Source organism: Ambystoma mexicanum, chromosome 7p (assembly GCF_040938575.1).
Source record: "Ambystoma mexicanum isolate Mex_15411 chromosome 7p, UKY_AmexF1_1, whole genome shotgun sequence".
In the NCBI taxonomy this organism is placed as follows: Eukaryota; Metazoa; Chordata; class Amphibia; order Caudata; family Ambystomatidae; genus Ambystoma; species Ambystoma mexicanum.
The window spans coordinates 836,371,708-836,389,718 of NC_090939.1; the positions used below are offsets into that span (position 1 = coordinate 836,371,708).

Consider the following 18,011-nt stretch of genomic DNA (forward strand, 5'->3'; position numbering starts at 1 on the left):
ATCTGTTCTGTAGAGTCATCAGTCGAATTGCTCTTAACTCTTCTTTAATTGCATTAAATCCTTTTATGGTTGTGTTGATGGTCTGCAGTAACTCCCATCTGGTTATCTGCAACCATTTAGTATTTACTCCAACTTGGATCCTTGCACGAAGATCATTGTGAACACTGATAAGGTGAGGCTGAACAGCCTGTGTTCATACAGGACTGCATGAAATGCTTTTTCTGATTTAGCAAAGAAGTAATTTTCTCTCTTTATTCGAGTTATCAGTTCCACAGATCTCTTCTTCCTCAGGTGAGCATCTGCTTTCGGGAAACTGTCAATATTCAGGTCACTTTCCGGGATTACTAATGCTGGAACATGGGCGTTCACTATGGTGCATATGCCTCCCCAGTTCTTTGGCAGTCTGATGTATGCTTTGGATCCGCATGTCCAATAATGATCCATGATTACTGCGGTTCCGTGACCCATTCCTGGAGCATCAAAAATGTGTCCACAGTTCTGATTCTCTCCCATCTTCCTTGTGCCATTGTTCCTGAAGCACAATCCTGGGTGGTCTAGTGGCACTATCTGCAAGGGCCCTCCTCTGTCTTTGACCCATGTCAGCAGCTTTGCAAGTTTTGGCCATAATGGCTTGCACATTCTTTGTGAGTTTTCAATTGCTTCCTTACAGGCTCAGAGGACCATCCATGCTCGGCAGATCACTACTGCTTTCTCCCATCCGTCTGGTGAAAGCACTGTTCCCCAAATCTGCCTTTGGCCTCTGTTTTTCCAAATGTGAGCCTCTTCTGGAGTTTTTCCTTGGATATTTAGTCTCGGGTTCACTTCCCATGTTATTCCTGCTCCTTTAACTTCAGGCTCTCGTACCTGATCATATGATTCCTCGTATGAGCTCTGTTTCTTGTCTTAATGTCCTGGACATAACCATCTTCATCGGGATAAGCTGTTTCGGTCACCCATATCAATGAGTCATCACTTCCCATGAACTGACCTCTGGTCTTACACATTGCTACGTGCGAGAGACAGTGTGCTATTGGGACACCAATTTCTACAGCTACGAAGATCTTGGACTTCCCCATGCTGTACGGTAGGAGTGCGCAAACAAAGCATTCTCCTTCAGAATTTCGTCTTCCAACCTCCTTCATGTGCTGATTCCAAATGTTGTTTCCCAGATGTGCTGTGCTGTCCAGGTAGTCGTTTAGTTCATTGTCATCTCCATACATACTTCTTTTGATTCTCAATGTTTTCTTGTAGTTGGCTATGACGACATCCCTGAATGCATCGGTGTGGCTTTTTCTTGCTGGAGGATTTTCTGGTACTTTCCTCCATGGTGCAGGCCTCTTCATCTGTACCAATGGGGTAGGTGGAAGTTTTGCAATTCTCTCCTTCTCTTCTTGCATCTTTTTCCTGCTGGTTATAAATGCCCATACCAACCAACAGCCCGACGCTGGTCCAGTGTATGGTTGCATCGTAGGACCAGTACTTGTCCCTTGTGTCGGAACATGTGTGTTTGGTAATAAAGTCTCTGTGGTTTTGTTCTTCAGTTCCTCTTGTAGTTTCCTTGCTCTGGCTATGTATGGGAATAATGAGTGTACCATCACTTGTGTTCGTGCAGAGAGTTTTTCTGAGGCGGCTCTTGTTTTCTTAAAAGTTTCTGAAATTACTGCTTCTGTTGGTTTTTCTCTTAACTCTTCTTGTTTTCTCACAACATCTTCTGTAAAGTTCCTTATGGCTGGCAGTCTCTTCTTCTCTGCTGCTTTAGTTTGTGGTTGTGCGGTCATTGACACTAGGCCTGTTTCATGTGCATTCAGTGTTTGTGTGTGTGTAGTTGTCAGTGATTTCACTTCATTCATTTCATGCCGACCCTGTCTCTGGCTTTTCTTTTCATTCGTTTCCATAAGTGTGTGTGTATCATTGCTAATCACATCCATTTCAAGTTAATTTACTCCACCATCAGATTTTCTAAGGACTCGAATGACTATATAAGGTCTGGGTGCTTTTGTGGGTTTCATGCGCACATCATCAGGTGGGTGCACGAAATTGGAACGCTTTGTGCACCAATAAAGAATGCAGTTCTCATTGTTAATGACAATAAAATAATGATGAATATAAGGCATAGTTACATTATGCCCTTGTAGATCAGGCGACAGCATTTTCTTCTAGAGAAGCGGGGGTGACTCTCTGCTTGTGGGAGGACCAGGCTGCTGCTCTGCACCCCAATCTCTATCATTTGCCAAAAGTCAATGTTATTATTCCCTCACCCAATATCGTCTTTCGAGTTCTGTGTTCAAGAGGGTAAGGTACTCCACCAGTGTCCCCCCTCTTGTGAGTGACAATTGTCTTTTATTTCAGGATACAGTTCCTTTGCTAGTCTATGGGTAAAATCAATTAAAATAATACTTCAGTGAGTCACTTTTACTGTGCGTGTTCAAAGTACGTAAGCTCCCAATCGACTCCTCAGATTTGCTTCAGCCCTGAGGACATATTGTACTGCGATCAGTATGAAGAAATAGGAAAAAAATAACAACGAATATATAACAAGTGAGGTTCTTGGCACTGCTTCCTCGATTTATCCCTCGGCGGAAGGATTTTTAGAATCTTCTCAGATAGCTCCTCTGATGATTAAAAAGTTCCACTTGAAGCATTATTCCATGCAGGAGCATTCCCATCTGTGGGACATTAGCTGGATCTCTGATGAATGTGAGTACATCAACATCGATCGGTCTCCCCACTAGTTCTGGAAAGTCAGTGACTGGGGAAAAAGGACATTGTGTGTGCCAATCGGCTGTCTTCTGGTGACAGTGACTTCTGTCCTGTCCTGCTGGGTTCAGGATTATATGCTTTTTCCTTGATGTAAACAATGTCTGCACTGTCCAGTCGTGTGGAGTGCGACTAGAATTACGATCTTATTTAAAAGATGGCTTAAATGTTCAGTGTTTGCTGGGTCACGAAGAAGCGTGAGTGTATCTGTTGTTCTTCTGACAAGAGTTGGACAGTCTTCGATGATATGAAAGAACAGTACGTTTATAAGCTCATTTATTTCCGCATGTGTTGGGAACATTTGATTATTTCTCATTGTACTCTGGGAGTATGATAAATTGTTCGGCAATGACAGTGAGGAGTTGTCTTACTGTCTTTTTATTTTCAGGATCTTGTAAAAAGTCTGTGACACTGGTGAGCCTCCCTACCAATGATGGGTAGGACCTCAGTACTAAGTCGAAATAGGTGACCACATCCTTGGAGATGTCCCTACCGTGGGACACCATAAGTGATTCCGAATAGAGTCTCGGTGTGGAACATGTCGGGATACTGTATTTGCTTCCAATGTTAGTGTCCTCGGTCAAACTTTGGCATATCCTTTTCTCATCAGGGCTTAAATGTGCCTCAGGCCAAAATTCAAAGTCAACAGATTATATTGTGGCTTATCCGTGCAATTTTCTTCTTCACCCTGCAACTAGGATGCACAGAGTGTCCTTTTTATGTCCTTATCCCCTTTTTGCTTAGAGGAAGTGTCCAATTTAAGCCACTACTTGCAAAAAGTTCTTTATCTTTACTTTGCTGGTCATGCGTCCTTCTTCCTCGTCATGGATCTCATCTGCACGTGCTGTGGTTCTTCCCCGTCGCTCGTCGATTCCTCTTGTTGGGGTGCAGGCAGGGGGCCTTCTCCGATGTAAGGTTTGATATCGCCAAGAAAAATCCAAGCTCTACTGCCTTGTAGCTTCACTGCAGATGGAGTGCAGTCCTCCACTATAAAAGGACTGTTGAATCATGGCTCGTCCCACTTTTTCCTTGTATGGTTCTTCACCAGGACGGTGTCTCCAGGGAAGATGGGTGGAACATGTAGACCCTGAAGTTGGTCTCTTGGAGTGTCTCCTCATGTGTTCTGTGCTGCGCTGCACCCTTTTCGTCGTTGCTGCAGCAGGTCTGAAATTACAGTAAGGCAAGATGTCATGCAGTTCAGATAGTTTTGCATTTCAGACCCTAAAACCTCTCCTGTTGACTGCGCATCACATCTAGCTCTATCTCGGGGTGTCAGAGGAGTTCTCATTCTTCTTCCTGTGCTATCTCGTGTGGCGTAAGATGATGGTCGGAGCCTGGTTGGTTCCAAACTGATTCCAGTGCCAGTGGAAGTCAGTGCAACCATGCCTCCCTTAGAGTAAGCTTAAACTTGCTATCCTTTCCTTTAACAAGCCATTGAGCTTCTCACAGATTCCATTACCTTGCGGATGATAAGCCAACGATAACGTGTGCTTTATACCAAGCAGCAAGCTAATCTGCTCAAATATTGAATTAACAAAGTGAGGGCCATTATCTGATTTCATGACTTTGCACACCCCCCCACCTTGGGAACACTTCCCTCACAAAAACCTTGGCCGCACAGGTAGAGTCTGGGTGTGTACATGGACCTGCCTCTATCCATCTAGAGAATGGACACACCAGAACAATTAAATATCTGTACCCGTTACATACTTGAATCATGTCGACGTAGTCGACATGCAAGTGCTGAAAAGGCCCATTTGGCCTTGGGTTGACTCTTCTCATTACTTTTAATGTGTGCCCTGCCGTGAATTGCTGGCAGATTATACAGTTCACCATAAAGAATGCAACATGCTCCGCTAAGTTTGGTATGAACCAGTCTTCCGCGAGCGTTGTTGCTAGATTCTCTTTTGTCATGTGGGCTGGGTAATGTAGTTGCTCCAGCGCTATTTTTAATATGGCTACAGGCATTACTGGTTTACCAGTGCTGTCTTCTCGCCACGAGCTGTCAGAGGGGTTTAAAGAACACCCTCAATGTTTCCACAGGTTCTTCTCTTCCTATGGTGCCTCCCCTTGGAGTTCAATTAGCTGTGTTTGCCTCAAATTGCTATAACTCTCAGGTGCGGTTCATGTGACCATCATTCATTCGTTGGCATGGATAACTTCCACTGCCATGATCGCTTCACCTTTGGATGGCATACGCTTGGCTTCCTTGTCTGCTGCTTGATTTCCACGTGAGATAAAAATCTGTCCCTCTCGTGTGGGCGGTGCATTACATGACCGCTATGCCCACTGGGAGCTGTAGTGCCTTGATCAGCCTGACCAATAAGGCTGCGTGCTGCACTGGCATGCCATCCGCTCGGAGGTAGCCCCTCCTTTTCCAGCGCGCTAGGCCTGCATGCACTGTCGACGTCACATAGGCGGCGTTACAGTACACTGTTACTTCCTGGTCTGCGTGATTCTCAATGGCGAGTATCAACGCCAATAATTCTGCAGCCTGTGCTGAATAATGAGATGGTATTCGTGCACTAAGAAGCACTCGAAATTCTCCATTTGCTGTTTGTTTCATTACTGTGACGCCTGTATATCTTTTTCCATCACTTTGATCGATCCTCGAAGACCCGTCAATAAAGATGATCTCTCCTCCTGCCAAGGCATTTTCTTTCATCCTGGGTATTTCATCATGGAATTCTTCGTAATTTGCACAGTCATGTATCGGTTCTGCTTCAGTGACTGGCTCTGCTATAAACGTAGCTGAGTTTACTATCTTACATTACATTACTATTTTAATCGATGGGTTTGATATGATTACTTCATAAGCAGAAACTCTTTGAGATGTCAGTGTGCCTTTTGGTTTCTCTAGAATGGCAAAGTGTGAGTGCTCGACGTACAACGTCATGGAGCATCCCATCACAATGGTTGTCGCCTTCTCTATGGCGAACGCTGCGGCAGCTAAACTTTGTTTGCAAGGAAAATGACCTCTCATTACTGGGTCCAAATTTCCACTGTAGTATGCCAGGGGCTTGTACCCCAATGTGGTTATCTGTGTGAGTACTGCTGTCATAACACTGCCATTCGTGTGTGAAAACAGGTACAATTCCTCTGTATAATTGGGAATCCCGAGAACTGGTGCTGTGCAAATAGCTCTTTTGAGTTCGGCAAACCCTTCTTCCATGGTCTCAGACCATTTGATCTTTTCTTTCGTTACTTGGGCCTTCTTAAGGGCCTGACGTATAGGCTTAGTATAGGAGCTGTAGTCGAAGACCCATGCGCTGACATAGTTGCATAGGCCTAGAAATCTCTGCATCTGTTTTATCGTGTGTGGCTTAGCCGTGTTCAGTATGGCTTCAGCCCTTTCTGGGGTCACTCTCTTTCCTTCGTGTGAGATCAGCTGACCTATGTACAGCACTTCTTGTTGACAATATTGTAACTTTTCCTTGTTGACTTTATATCCTTTCTCAGCCAGTATTGTCACTAGCTGAACAGAATCGTGCCTGCACTGCTCTTCTGTTGTACTGCAGATTAAGATGCCATCCATGTACTGCAGGACGACACTCTTTAATGTAATATTGCTCAAGTCCATCTGCAGGATTCTGTTGAAAATAGAGGGAGACTCACAGTACCCCTGTGGCAGCCTCATGCTTTTCAGATGCATTTGTCTGAACGTGAATGACGTCACATCTTGTGAGTCAAGGTGCAAGGGGATTGAGACAAATGCATTTTTCAAGTCAATCACTGTGAAAGATTTTGCCTCAATGGCTATATTACATAGGATTGTAGATGGGTTAGGGACTAGAGGGAACTCAGCCTCAACAATATCGTTTATTGGCCTTAGGTCTTGCACTAGCCTCCAAGACCCCCCTTTACTTTTTTTCACAGGGTACACTGACGTATTACATGGTGACTCTGACGTCACTAAGATGCCCTGGTCCATCATGGCAGAAATTGGCTTGAAAATCCCCTCATCTGCCTCTCTGGGCATGGGATATTGTCGAGCTCTGGGTAGAATTGCTCCTGGTTTCAGTTTAATCTTTACTTCTCCAACCCCCTTCAAGAGGCCTACATCATAGGGTCCTGTAGTCCACACTGAGACATGCACCTTGGCTATGTCATCATCAAAATATTCAGGACGATTTAGTGCCAACATCATTCTCTGAGGTACTTCTCTTTTAATCATTTTTACCCAAAAGGTGAGACTTACTTCCACCATTGTCTCTTCCATCTCTGCTTGCTCTTCAAACAGATCATCATTGGTGACGTCGGTCACTCGATATCCCTCTTCATTGGCAATTATCGTGCACCATTGTCTGCTCTCGTCATCGTAACCGTCAACCAAGGCCACTTTCCCTCGTATTGCAGCTGTGTGTATTATCAAGGGAAAAACTTGACCCTTCTCCTCGTGCATAGGTATTTGGGGTCTGAATAAGAACTTATCAGGGGTTCTCGTGATTCTGTCTGCAAGGCCTGGCAATCCTGCCATAAGCACACGCATACCATATGCAAACATTTCTGGCTCTAATAGTATGGCCCTCATGGCTATGTGTCCTATGCCCTAATCATTTTGCATACATTTGAATAGTGCATTCCTGGAGTGGAACATACTATGCCCTCCTCCGTGAACGGGATTGTCATGTTCAATTTTGTCATTAAATCTCGACCCAAAATATTTACTGGGGTCTGTCGAGAATATAATAAAGGTACATTCATTTCGCACTCACCAGTGGTGACTGCTAGTGCATTTGTAAAGGGAACAGGACTGGTAGCTACTGTAAAACTCTGAGTATCTATGGCCTCGCCAGACAAGGAAAACTTGCCTTCACCTATGCACGAGCGTGTTGCACCCGTGTCAACTAGGAAGGAATATTCTTTATCCCCTATAACGACATCATCCTGGGTTCCCTGTCAGGGTCTGGTGTCACTGATAGGATAGAACACATCAGGGTTTCCAGTGTTCTAGTTTATATACAAATTCGGCCCAGTGTGTGCTGGTGGATTTCCCCCATTGTTACTTACCATTCCAGGGTTCATGGTCTGCGATAGTTGCAGCGGTGCCTGTTGAGATTGTCTTTGTGGAAAATTCCCCATGCTTGGCGGTTGCACCCCTTGCTGCGCTCGTTGTGCTTGTTTGGTTCTGTGCACCGCCCTGCTGTAAAACTGCAGGTGGATTTATCATGTCTGCTCCTGTTCCTTGGCCGTTCTGCATCATGCCTTGATTTCTGCATGTTTGCGCCAAATGCCCTGTCATTCCACACAGCCAACAAACTGGCAGTGGATGGACCATTTGCCCATTTAACATATCCTAGTTACCATTTTGCATATTTGAAAAACTCCTTGGTAATTTTGGAAACCTCCCTGATTGCTCTGTCATCCTCTTCCCCTAAATCCTCTTCCACTGGGATAAAATCCCCTACTGCCCTGATTATTTTGCTGTGGACTAGCCACCTGCTGCATGCTCAATTCAGCTGTGCTAGTTATCATGGCTCCCTCAAGAGCATATTTTGACGTCTTTAAACGTTGTGGTAGTCTATTCCTTCCCCATTATGTGGGACTCTGGGTACACGTTTCTTCTAGCCACTACATTAAAGCATAGGAATAAGACGAATCCTCTCACTTCTAGGGTGTCTTCCCCGGTAACTTCTCTGTTCTCGGGTGTCTACCCCAGTAACCTTTTATTTGCTTTTATTATTCTCGAATCATTATCCTCTTATATATATATACAATCTTCTCTACTTCTAACTAAATGTTTTTTTTCCCTCCTCCCTCTGTTACCTTTTTCCCTTTTCTTGTTCTAAGGCATGCACTATTTGCCAAAACATTACATTTTTGTTTCACTCACCGTTCACATAGTTCCTCTCTGGACCCTCGGGATCACCGCCTTCATTACCGCCTTCTTCAGCTTTTCACCCTCTCGGCTGCCCGTAGGAATGGGAAGGGAAGTGTGTGGAACACGGGTCCCTTCAGGCCCTTTCTGCAGGTTCTTTTTTAAGCTACCATTGTCTACGGGGAGCTTCACAGTCTACTCAGCCGAATGGCAAAGGACTTGTGCTATTGCCAAAGACCTAGAGTTACTTTATGACGACGGTCAATAGGTGTCTTACTTTAGTCAATAATCGATAGTCGATAACCATGCTCTGATACCAAGTGTACTGGGGAGACCCCTGGCTGGCCCATAGAGCCGAGGATTGCTCCGAAGTACTTTAAGACAAGATAGCTGCACCTTGAGATGGATGGGGGTGCAGATTTATTACTCAACACCAATCAATAAGGACAACTCAATTGTTTGGCAAAGGGAGTCCGTTTAATGACAAGTACAAAAAACAGGGAGTCATGAAAATCAGCAGTAATGTGATAGTCCGTCTCGCTTCAACTCCAACAAACTTCATGCAAACAGTGACATTTATACTCAAAACTCATAATTGACGTGTAACACTCAAAACTTAACATGCAATTAATTCTATTGGTTGGAAAAAGGTAACTTTACTATAGCTACTATATCTGTACATGGTAACGGAGTGAGGGGATTGGGTAAACACTGTCAGGTGGGCGTCTAAGCCCTTCCTTCAAAAATGACTACTGCAAACATCACTAAAAGTATGACGTCCTATTGGTTCTACTAACTATAGGACCCTAGATTATTTGGTCCATTGTAATTGGGTTGTCACCAACCCCATCCATAAATTTCCACTTTGCCTAGCAGCGCGCAGAATGGTCAACCAGGTGCAGCTGGCCCCACGATTCACACGCCTTCCTTCAATCAATCATCACTTTAGTGGCTATGTGTCAATTAGTTCACTGTGGTTAGCCTCGAAACTGCATCTTCTTGTCTGAAAAAGTTCTGATATCTCTGTCTAGGTAGATACCACGCATAGGTGTGAACCCGTGCTCCTTCTTGCTCGGATGGTCACGTGCTACTCATACCGTAAATTTGCCTAGTTTCTCTCAATGTGTGCATTTAATTCTTATTCAGCTTGCCACCTGCCTCCTCCTCCTTATCTCGACCTTCCAAGGACAGGATAGTTTGTTCTTAAGTTTCAATTATGTGTAGCTACTGTTCACATCTTCTATTGGCACGACCTTAACTCCTCCGGCACGAGTTGTTCTTGCTGAGTTTTGATTCAGCCATCTCTTCTCATTTAGCTGGAATATGAATCTTGTCTGGTTTTGCCTCTAGTAACCTAAATTGATTCTGCTTGAGTGCAAAGTGGAAATCACGCTTATAATGCTGTGCTTCGTTTTGAGGTAGATTTTGTATAATGGCGCATGCCGCTCTATTCTTCTACTTAGCATAGCAAGCCGTACTGTTTTCTTAGCTATCTTGCGGTTCCAAGCATATGTACAGGTGTAAACTGGTCGACTGTATCCATTTTGCTTGCAGCTTAACTCTCTTTTATTTTGATAGCTTCCTATCATTTTTAAGTTCTCGACATCTTTATTCATAGCATTTCGTCTCTTTGTCTCATCCTTGGGCCGTCATATCTTCTGTCTGCGAGTCCGTCCGAGTCCTCGTGTCTTCACCATTCGTCTTACATTAAGACTTTTTAGGTTTCTTCCGGGACGGTACTTAGGTAATCTTCATTTTGTTTCATTTGCTGGCTGTGTTGTCTCAATGGATACCTTACTGTCCATGGTTTTCTCGGTATCGGTATTTCAACAGGTGTTGTTCTTCTGATAGGCACTGGGCAGAGCCCTAATGCGGCTCACTGCTGGTTTATTTGCTCATCATACGTAACATATTTTGGTGTGAACCTTCCTGGTACTTCAAAATGGGCGCTGAGAGTAGAGGCTTTATTCGGGACCTCCTCTACAGGGGTGTTTTATGTTGGTAAAATAATATTGAACTGTTTTTAATTCATTTTTGGAATATTAATTGTATTTAAAGATAATTGAACTTTTAGGAAATTAAAGTGGTTGTGTTTGGTAACGTAATTCTTTAGATGTATTAATACAATATGATGTGTGATTATTGGAAAATATTTGTAATGATTGTATAATAGAATATTATGTATACAATTCATTTGTTTATGATTTTTAATATGTATGTTTACAATAGTTAAGAAGGTTTTGTAAACTATGTGTGTAAAGTTCACTTTTAACGAAAACCCATTACATTAAAATGAAAAAAGTTGTCCGTAGCAGATTATTCTTTTCAGCTGAGTAGGTACCAGGGCATATTAACACTTCTGGCATTATTTCTGTATAACATTTAGGGTGTATGTTTCAAACAATATGGTCATTGATAAATGTATGACTATGCTAGGATTTATAAGGCAGTATCTTGGTTCCATGCAGGGTTATTGGTGGAACTATGAATATAACTGGATTTACAATGGCATTACCAGTTTCTGTTATTTAACCATTATTTAATTAAGCAGTTTCATATTCCCCCTTTGTTGCACCAAACCTCCTCACCCTTTTAATTTAGTAATGTAATTACTGACGATATGCATTGAAAAAAAGGTTCCTATATTGAATATGTAAATATCGGGTGGGTGCTGAAAATATCTGTCTGAGACAGAGAGGAATATGTGATCATGTTTTCAGTTTGCAAAATATGTTCTGTAAAATATAAATTAGTAAAAGGATGATTTTTCTAACAATCTAATGTGAAATGTATGCCATTAAACCCATGTCCCCCCTCCTAAGGTGAGACACTAATCACAGACTCTAACACTCAGCAAATCTAAATAAAAAATAAAATCAACCAAACATTGTCCGTTACATTTTAGATTCTTCTGAGCTTGTTTGTGGCTGTCATCTTGGACAACCTGGAGTTGGATGAGGACCTAAAGAAGTTGAAACAGGTAAATAGCAATCATCATATGTTTAACTGAGTTTTGTAACCTCTTAGAGTCCAATTAAATATCACTATATAAAACATGGCTGACCGCAGTAGCTGTACAAACACCTTTCAACCTACACACAAGGCTCTTTCTACTGTGCTAGTTGTAACATATTGCTTATCTGTAATAAGAAACAGCCATCACTAGTGTGGATTGTATACATTACTACAGTTGATTTGTACTGTCACAAGGCCTGCTGCTTGAGACAGCACAGAGCAGAATTCCTGTCGCCACTGGAGCGCACAATTAAAGCCACAGTGATGTGTGTATATTCTTCCTTCCTAAAACATATTTCTGTTACAGCCAATCATTGATGAGGGAATGCTTATGGTACTATATGTACTTTGTTCACTGCTTCAGTTTAGCACAGGAGTGCAAGATAACATGTGCATGTTCCCACTTATTTGAAACCACATTAAACTGATATTTTTGGGCAAGACATTATAAGTTAAATATGGCGGTATGTTTTCAAAAAGATTGTATTTTGAGTATATGCATCAACAACTTCAAGTAAGCAGGGGATCATGCCATAAAGGGGATCAAGGTGTGGCCATGCATTATAGGGAATACTAAAAAACTATTGTTATGCAGAAACGATCAGGCAAGTCCACTTGCAGCTATGTGACCTCATAAAGGAGCTCCTTAGTGAATGGCAATATCCGCACAACTTGCAATAGGGGGCACTGCACTCTATTCTACATATTTTAAAGAGGCTAGCATCCCTTGAACATTGCCAGACAGATCAAACCAAATATGTTTTATATGAAAAGAAGCCAAAGCCTCAACATGCACCAGAACAATAACTTGCGACTATACACTGAAGATCCTTTGAAGAGAAGGAAGGAAGAGGCCTGCATATGCTTAACCACGAAGGCCTCTCCGTACTGTGCCAACAGTGGTCTAAATGTGTCTGAACATAAAATCATATTTTTACCTCGAGAAGGCACTGACATATAGACAGGAACATCTCTGTAAAGGTGTGCTGCGGCTTCCTCCAAGGGTAATTAATTGGCTGGCTAAGCCTCTTTCAATCTTAGCAGATGCGCCTGTCAGTCAGCTGTGCCCAAGCACCTGCCAATCACTAGAGCAGGATTCTTCAACCGTATTTGCCTGTGTGCGCATCAGTATTCAAGTGGGTGCACATACTCAGTATCCCAACCAGAGCTGGAGGCAGGGTACTCATAGTCCAGCTCACAGACCGGCATGCTCAGAGCAGAAGACAACATGCACGCGCACACACACCACACACATACACACACACTGCAGAAGCACGCAGCACCTGCTGCTCACTTGTCCAGAGCGAATGACACCACACCTACTGGTCGAAAGTTTCAGTTAGCACACCTTCTTGCCTGCCAAGCAATGGAGACAATGCACTTATCTATTAGCAATTATGTCTCAGCTGTAAGGAGCACACAGACTGACCTGCCTGTAGGCAGTGATTGCTCAGTATCCTCTTCCACATATTAAAGCAACCTACAGCCATGGGTGTGAGGGTGATACGTCATGGTGGTGCATTCAGTGTCTGAGGGAACGTGTCAGTGATGAATTCAGTAGGTACACACTTTCCTCCAAGCACCTTATTTGGGGAAAACGTTTCCAGCTCAGCAGCTCTATTTCACTGGCCACATTCCAACAGAGGAAATTGTATTCCCCGATGTTTCTAAACGTACACTATAGATGGCTTCCTAATGTCGCTGAGCCTATGCACTCCCTTTGAAACTCACCCCTTTTGCAGGCTAAGCGCTAGACATTAAATAGGGTGAACTGCTTTGTCCATCATTCAATCCATCTGCATTGTGAATGGTTCACTTCCCGGAAAGGTTTAAAACTGTTCAGGAACGTGGGTTCCAAAAAGTGTGACTTCATTCAGGAGTAAAACATTCGAGTTTACTCAAGCGTTAAAAGTTAACAGTTCACTCACGGGTAAGAACGTTAGGTCCATGAGTGGGAGTGCAGGCTCCCGCCATCCCCTACAGCGCAGTATAACATGTCCCACTCCCCCACTGTAGCATGGCAAACACCTGCATGGATTTATGTCGTGATTTTGCTTATTCGATTTCCAGTGATGTTGCTCCGGAAATAGAATAATCGTGTCAAAAAGGTGAGAACACTTTTAACACCTTTCTTGGAGTGCTAGGAGTGTGGGGATGGGGGCGTAGTGTAGTTTTCTAGGGTTGCTACTTCACACCTCTCAATGTGGCCCACAACATTCTGGGTGTCACTTATGGGAAATTCTGCACTCCTAAGGTCATGAAGGCATCCCTCTCCCTCTCTCACAATTCAAGGTCTGATACGATGTAGGAAACAATCATTCATGCCTCAAATAATACTCACCGCTTTTTATCGCCATCTCCAATAAGTGACCTCCTCATGACTAAGTCTGTAGGCTCTCAGCAAGCCTACTGTGCTGTCCGGGATCAGGGAGTCCCTGTCATGGGCTTACAAGTGCAGACCCAAGGAGGATTTCCAGATGACATATTTACTGCCAAATTACCACCAAACCCGTAATGAGGCCCACTGTGCTGAGAGCCCCTCTCAAGAATTTGAGAAGCAAACCAAGAAACCAAGAAGGCGGATCAGACATTGGACCTACATTCTGAAGAACACAAGAACTTCTGTTAACCATTGCTTTATCTAAAGGTCAGTTCCCATTACAAAGCATAAATCACCTTCTGCTGAATAACTCACAGAGGTCTAATAGCAAAAGAACATGCTGTCTCATGCATGTCTACTATATCAGTCTTTTCTTCCTTGTGGCTGATCACTTCATCAGCCCTGTAGGGTGGTACGGACTAAGCTTATGATGAATGGGTCTTCTCTAGTTAACACACACCTGAGTACCAGTTCAGTGAATCTAAAAAGACACATTTTTTTTAGGGAACTCTCTTTACTTAGCATCCTTGTGTTTATGACTCTGGGAGGGAAGGGGCAGCATTTTCTTTGGCAGGGCAGAGTTGGTGGATTCTGCCTAATCACATTGTCGAGGTAATTTGGCACCTTTTTTTATTTATTTTTTTAGCACAGGCACAGGAACATTTCAGGCAACTTGAAAGCCAAAATATTTGAGTCGCTGCTTGGCTGAAAAAGGTGCACACCCGTGGAAAGACCTCACATCACAAAGTCACACTTTTTGCTCAACAGATTCAAAATACTGATTCTCACATTGTAGTTGTACTTCAATAAGAAAAGGTTCAAACACTGGTTTGTTAGGCGCTCCAGATGTGGTTTATTGAAGTATTGCTAAAGCTCTGTACAGCCTCAAGAGCAAACAAACACCCATGTAGGCAGCACCAGCAGGATCTAGAATAATCCAAAGCAACCTACCTATCTTCCAGTTACTCGCCTGACTTACTCCTTACTTAGGCTCATATTGTAGTTGGAATGGATGTGAGGACAGTTATTTCTCCAAACCCTCAAGTCTGTTCGCGGTACGAAAATTGCCAATTTCCCCTCGTTTTATTTATGATAACTACCAGCAAGCCTGTACTCTTTGTAAATGACCAACAGCTTATCTGGCCAGTGAATGTCTTGTTCACAAGGGAAGCCTAACAAAGGCTCATATGTGAGACCCATAATGTCTATGTAAAATAAAACTAGAATTGCCTTTGCACATCTGTGTTCTAATTGTATTTTACTCACCTGGATGTGTTTTCACTTCACCTCCTTTCAAAAGACGTGTAAGTGTTCCCACCTCTTCTTCAAAGGTATTGAAGTCATTTAACATTTGTAGTCTCTGTTCCCCATATTCTGTTTAAGCCAGTATTTACATCAATTGAATTGCTGCCATTTTAATGTGATTTTGAGTTACTCTTGTGCAAAATCCGTCATGCCACAATAGGCATCAAAACTGCGTTGGATGGGTGAATGAACGTACACTTGCAATTCTGGCCACCCATTTTGAGGTCCATAATTCGAGGAATCATTTATGAATTTGATGAGAGAAAAGAAATAGAGCATGGCCTCCTAAAACAGCATTTCAGTAAACCATTTACTTTAGTGAAAGTAAAGGTCATTTTGGTGCCTAATATTATTGATGGGTTGGGGTCATTTTACAGATGAACTAATTTCTCAGTTTTCCCCTCTACCCTCTCTTCTCCCGTCCCCCTTTTCACATGCTCCTCTGCCTCACCTGATCCTCGCTACCCTGTTTTTAGTCCCTTGTAAGGTAAAGAAGAAGGCATAAGCTGTAGTAGGATAACCTGCTACTTAATATCCCGCATCCTGTTATTACTGACTCCTGGATGTGCTCCACGCGCTTGAAATCTATGCTCACTTATCTCATGGGGTATGAGGTCAGTAAATGGAAGACATTCCAATAATTGTCCAGGTTGCTATACTTTTCACTGGCATCATGGTAAATCAACCATTGTTTACTACTACATGTCTACATCAAAATGGAAAACTCTCCCTGATTTCAGAGTACTTCCTGATCTATCTAGCGATCACTTTGAGATTCTTCTGCAAGTAGTGTAGCCCAGTCTCATCATATCTATCCTGGCCCTTCCTCAAGCCAACAATGTTACACTAGACTCTTCCAAGAAAGTAATTAGATAGAAGGAGGCAAAGGGCTTTTTGATTCAGGAGAACATAATTAGATCCAATTATATACTTTTCTGCTATGTTAACTGTGGGTCCATGCATGTTGGAGATTGCAATAATATTCAAGTGAATGTCCCTGACTCCGCCTGGTTGACCCACTTCGGTAACCTTTACACGGCAAAACTAAATACTTCAAGGGAGATTGATGAGTCCTCTTCAAGTCCAACATACCTTCAACTATCCCTCTGTAAATACCTCCCCTCTCAAGCCCTTCGCTCCTCTCCTTCTAACTCCATCAGGGTTAGTCATTTCTAAAGAAACAAGCTGGGCACCGTGCACCTGACCGCCCTATGTCCTTTGGGCCCAGGTACCTGCTCACCATGCCTCGCTCCTGCACTGCCTCCGGGCCACCCCTTGCACCTTGGATCTGTATCTGTGCCCATACAGTCCCCCACTCTTCATCTGCACTTATCAAATATACAACATCTGACCAAACATGCACTCGCCACTTGCTGGCTGCACTACCTCTTTTTCATTGCCGTTATTATTTATTTATTGCACCTAATATTTTTTCTGTTCTCCCCTTTTTTTTGCACTTTCCACTTGTCCCCCTTCCTCCCTCTTCCATGCACTTGCATGTTCTTAATGTCACTGGGCCTAGTAAGATTGTTTTTTTTGTTCTCCCTTGTTCCCCTCCTGTGTTTGGTCGCGCTCTGAAACACTTGCACCTGTGTATGAGCGCGATATAAATAAAATATATCAAATCATATCAAGTTCTATTAAAATGAGAATAGTCATCGGAGAAGTGCAAGTCTTATTATGTAACCCAAAATCAGGCTGAAGTCCTGGGTCAGATAGCGTTCCCTTAGTTTTTTTTTAAAGCATGCAAGAATTATGGGAAGCTATGCTTACTATCTTTTTTAATATGTTTGTGGAACATAAAGGTTCGCCCGAAACATGGTGATCTGCGGTAATATTTACTATCTAAAGAAAGGTCTGAGCGATCTGCCCAATTCCCATAAGCCTATTTCACTTTTAATTTATCAGTTCAACATTTCTTGCAGAATTGATAGAATACATTCTTTGGTACCGAGTGAAAAAGTCTTGTCTACATTTCAACTTGGTTTCAGAGATGGCTTAGGTACAAATGAGCAGACAATAAATTTATATTTCGTAGTAGCTAATTCAATGTGGCTAAAGTAGGAGAGTGTCTACCTTGCCTTTATGGACCTATAAACCGCCTTCAATAAGGTGACTAGGGACTCTTTATGGCAATGTTTGAGAGATTATAATTGTCCAGAAGATCAAGTCCAAAATCGAACCCTTATCCCCTTATCCATTGAAACCTAAAGCATGTGTGAGAAGTGGTAGCAATGGGCATTGTACAGGTGTGGTTCTTAGTAGAGATCATAGTGAGACAGGGCTGCGTGATGCCCCAATCTTGTTTTAAGTATACATAAATAGGCTCATGAATAGACTTGTGGCACGTAACGCGAATGTACCCCATTTTAGGAAATTATTAATTCCTGTTCTTGCGTATTCAGAAAATACTGTTTTAATCACCAGAACTCCATGGGCCCTTCAAATGCTTATTAATGTATATAGTGATTTTATGGAGAGCTTACATTTAGGAATCCATGTTAGTAAATCGGCTATAATGATTTGTCAGACTAATCCTCCTAGAAGGCAGGTTGGTCCCTCTCCTTCTTTTACCATTAAGGTTATATAACTAAATCATGTGACATCTCATGATTACTTAGGTGCGACCTGTATCCCACCCCTTTCGGATACAAGACACAGCATCAAATAAGCAAACTGTATGGCCCAAGCTACTGAAGGTGTATGTCATTTTGCGAAAATGTATACATGTTCACC

General features: G+C 42.8%; 1 protein-coding gene across 2 annotated transcripts in view; it reads left to right on the forward strand.

Annotated features, from left to right (window-relative positions):
- The window catches only part of NALCN (sodium leak channel, non-selective), a 3,431,684-nt gene that overhangs the window by 2,308,271 nt on the left and 1,105,402 nt on the right, over positions 1-18,011 (forward strand). For both annotated transcript variants that reach the window (XM_069637002.1, XM_069637001.1), the window contains one exon: positions 11,481-11,555. In XM_069637002.1, the coding sequence (XP_069493103.1) occupies positions 11,481-11,555 (75 nt within the window). The remainder of the gene's footprint in view (positions 1-11,480; positions 11,556-18,011) is intronic.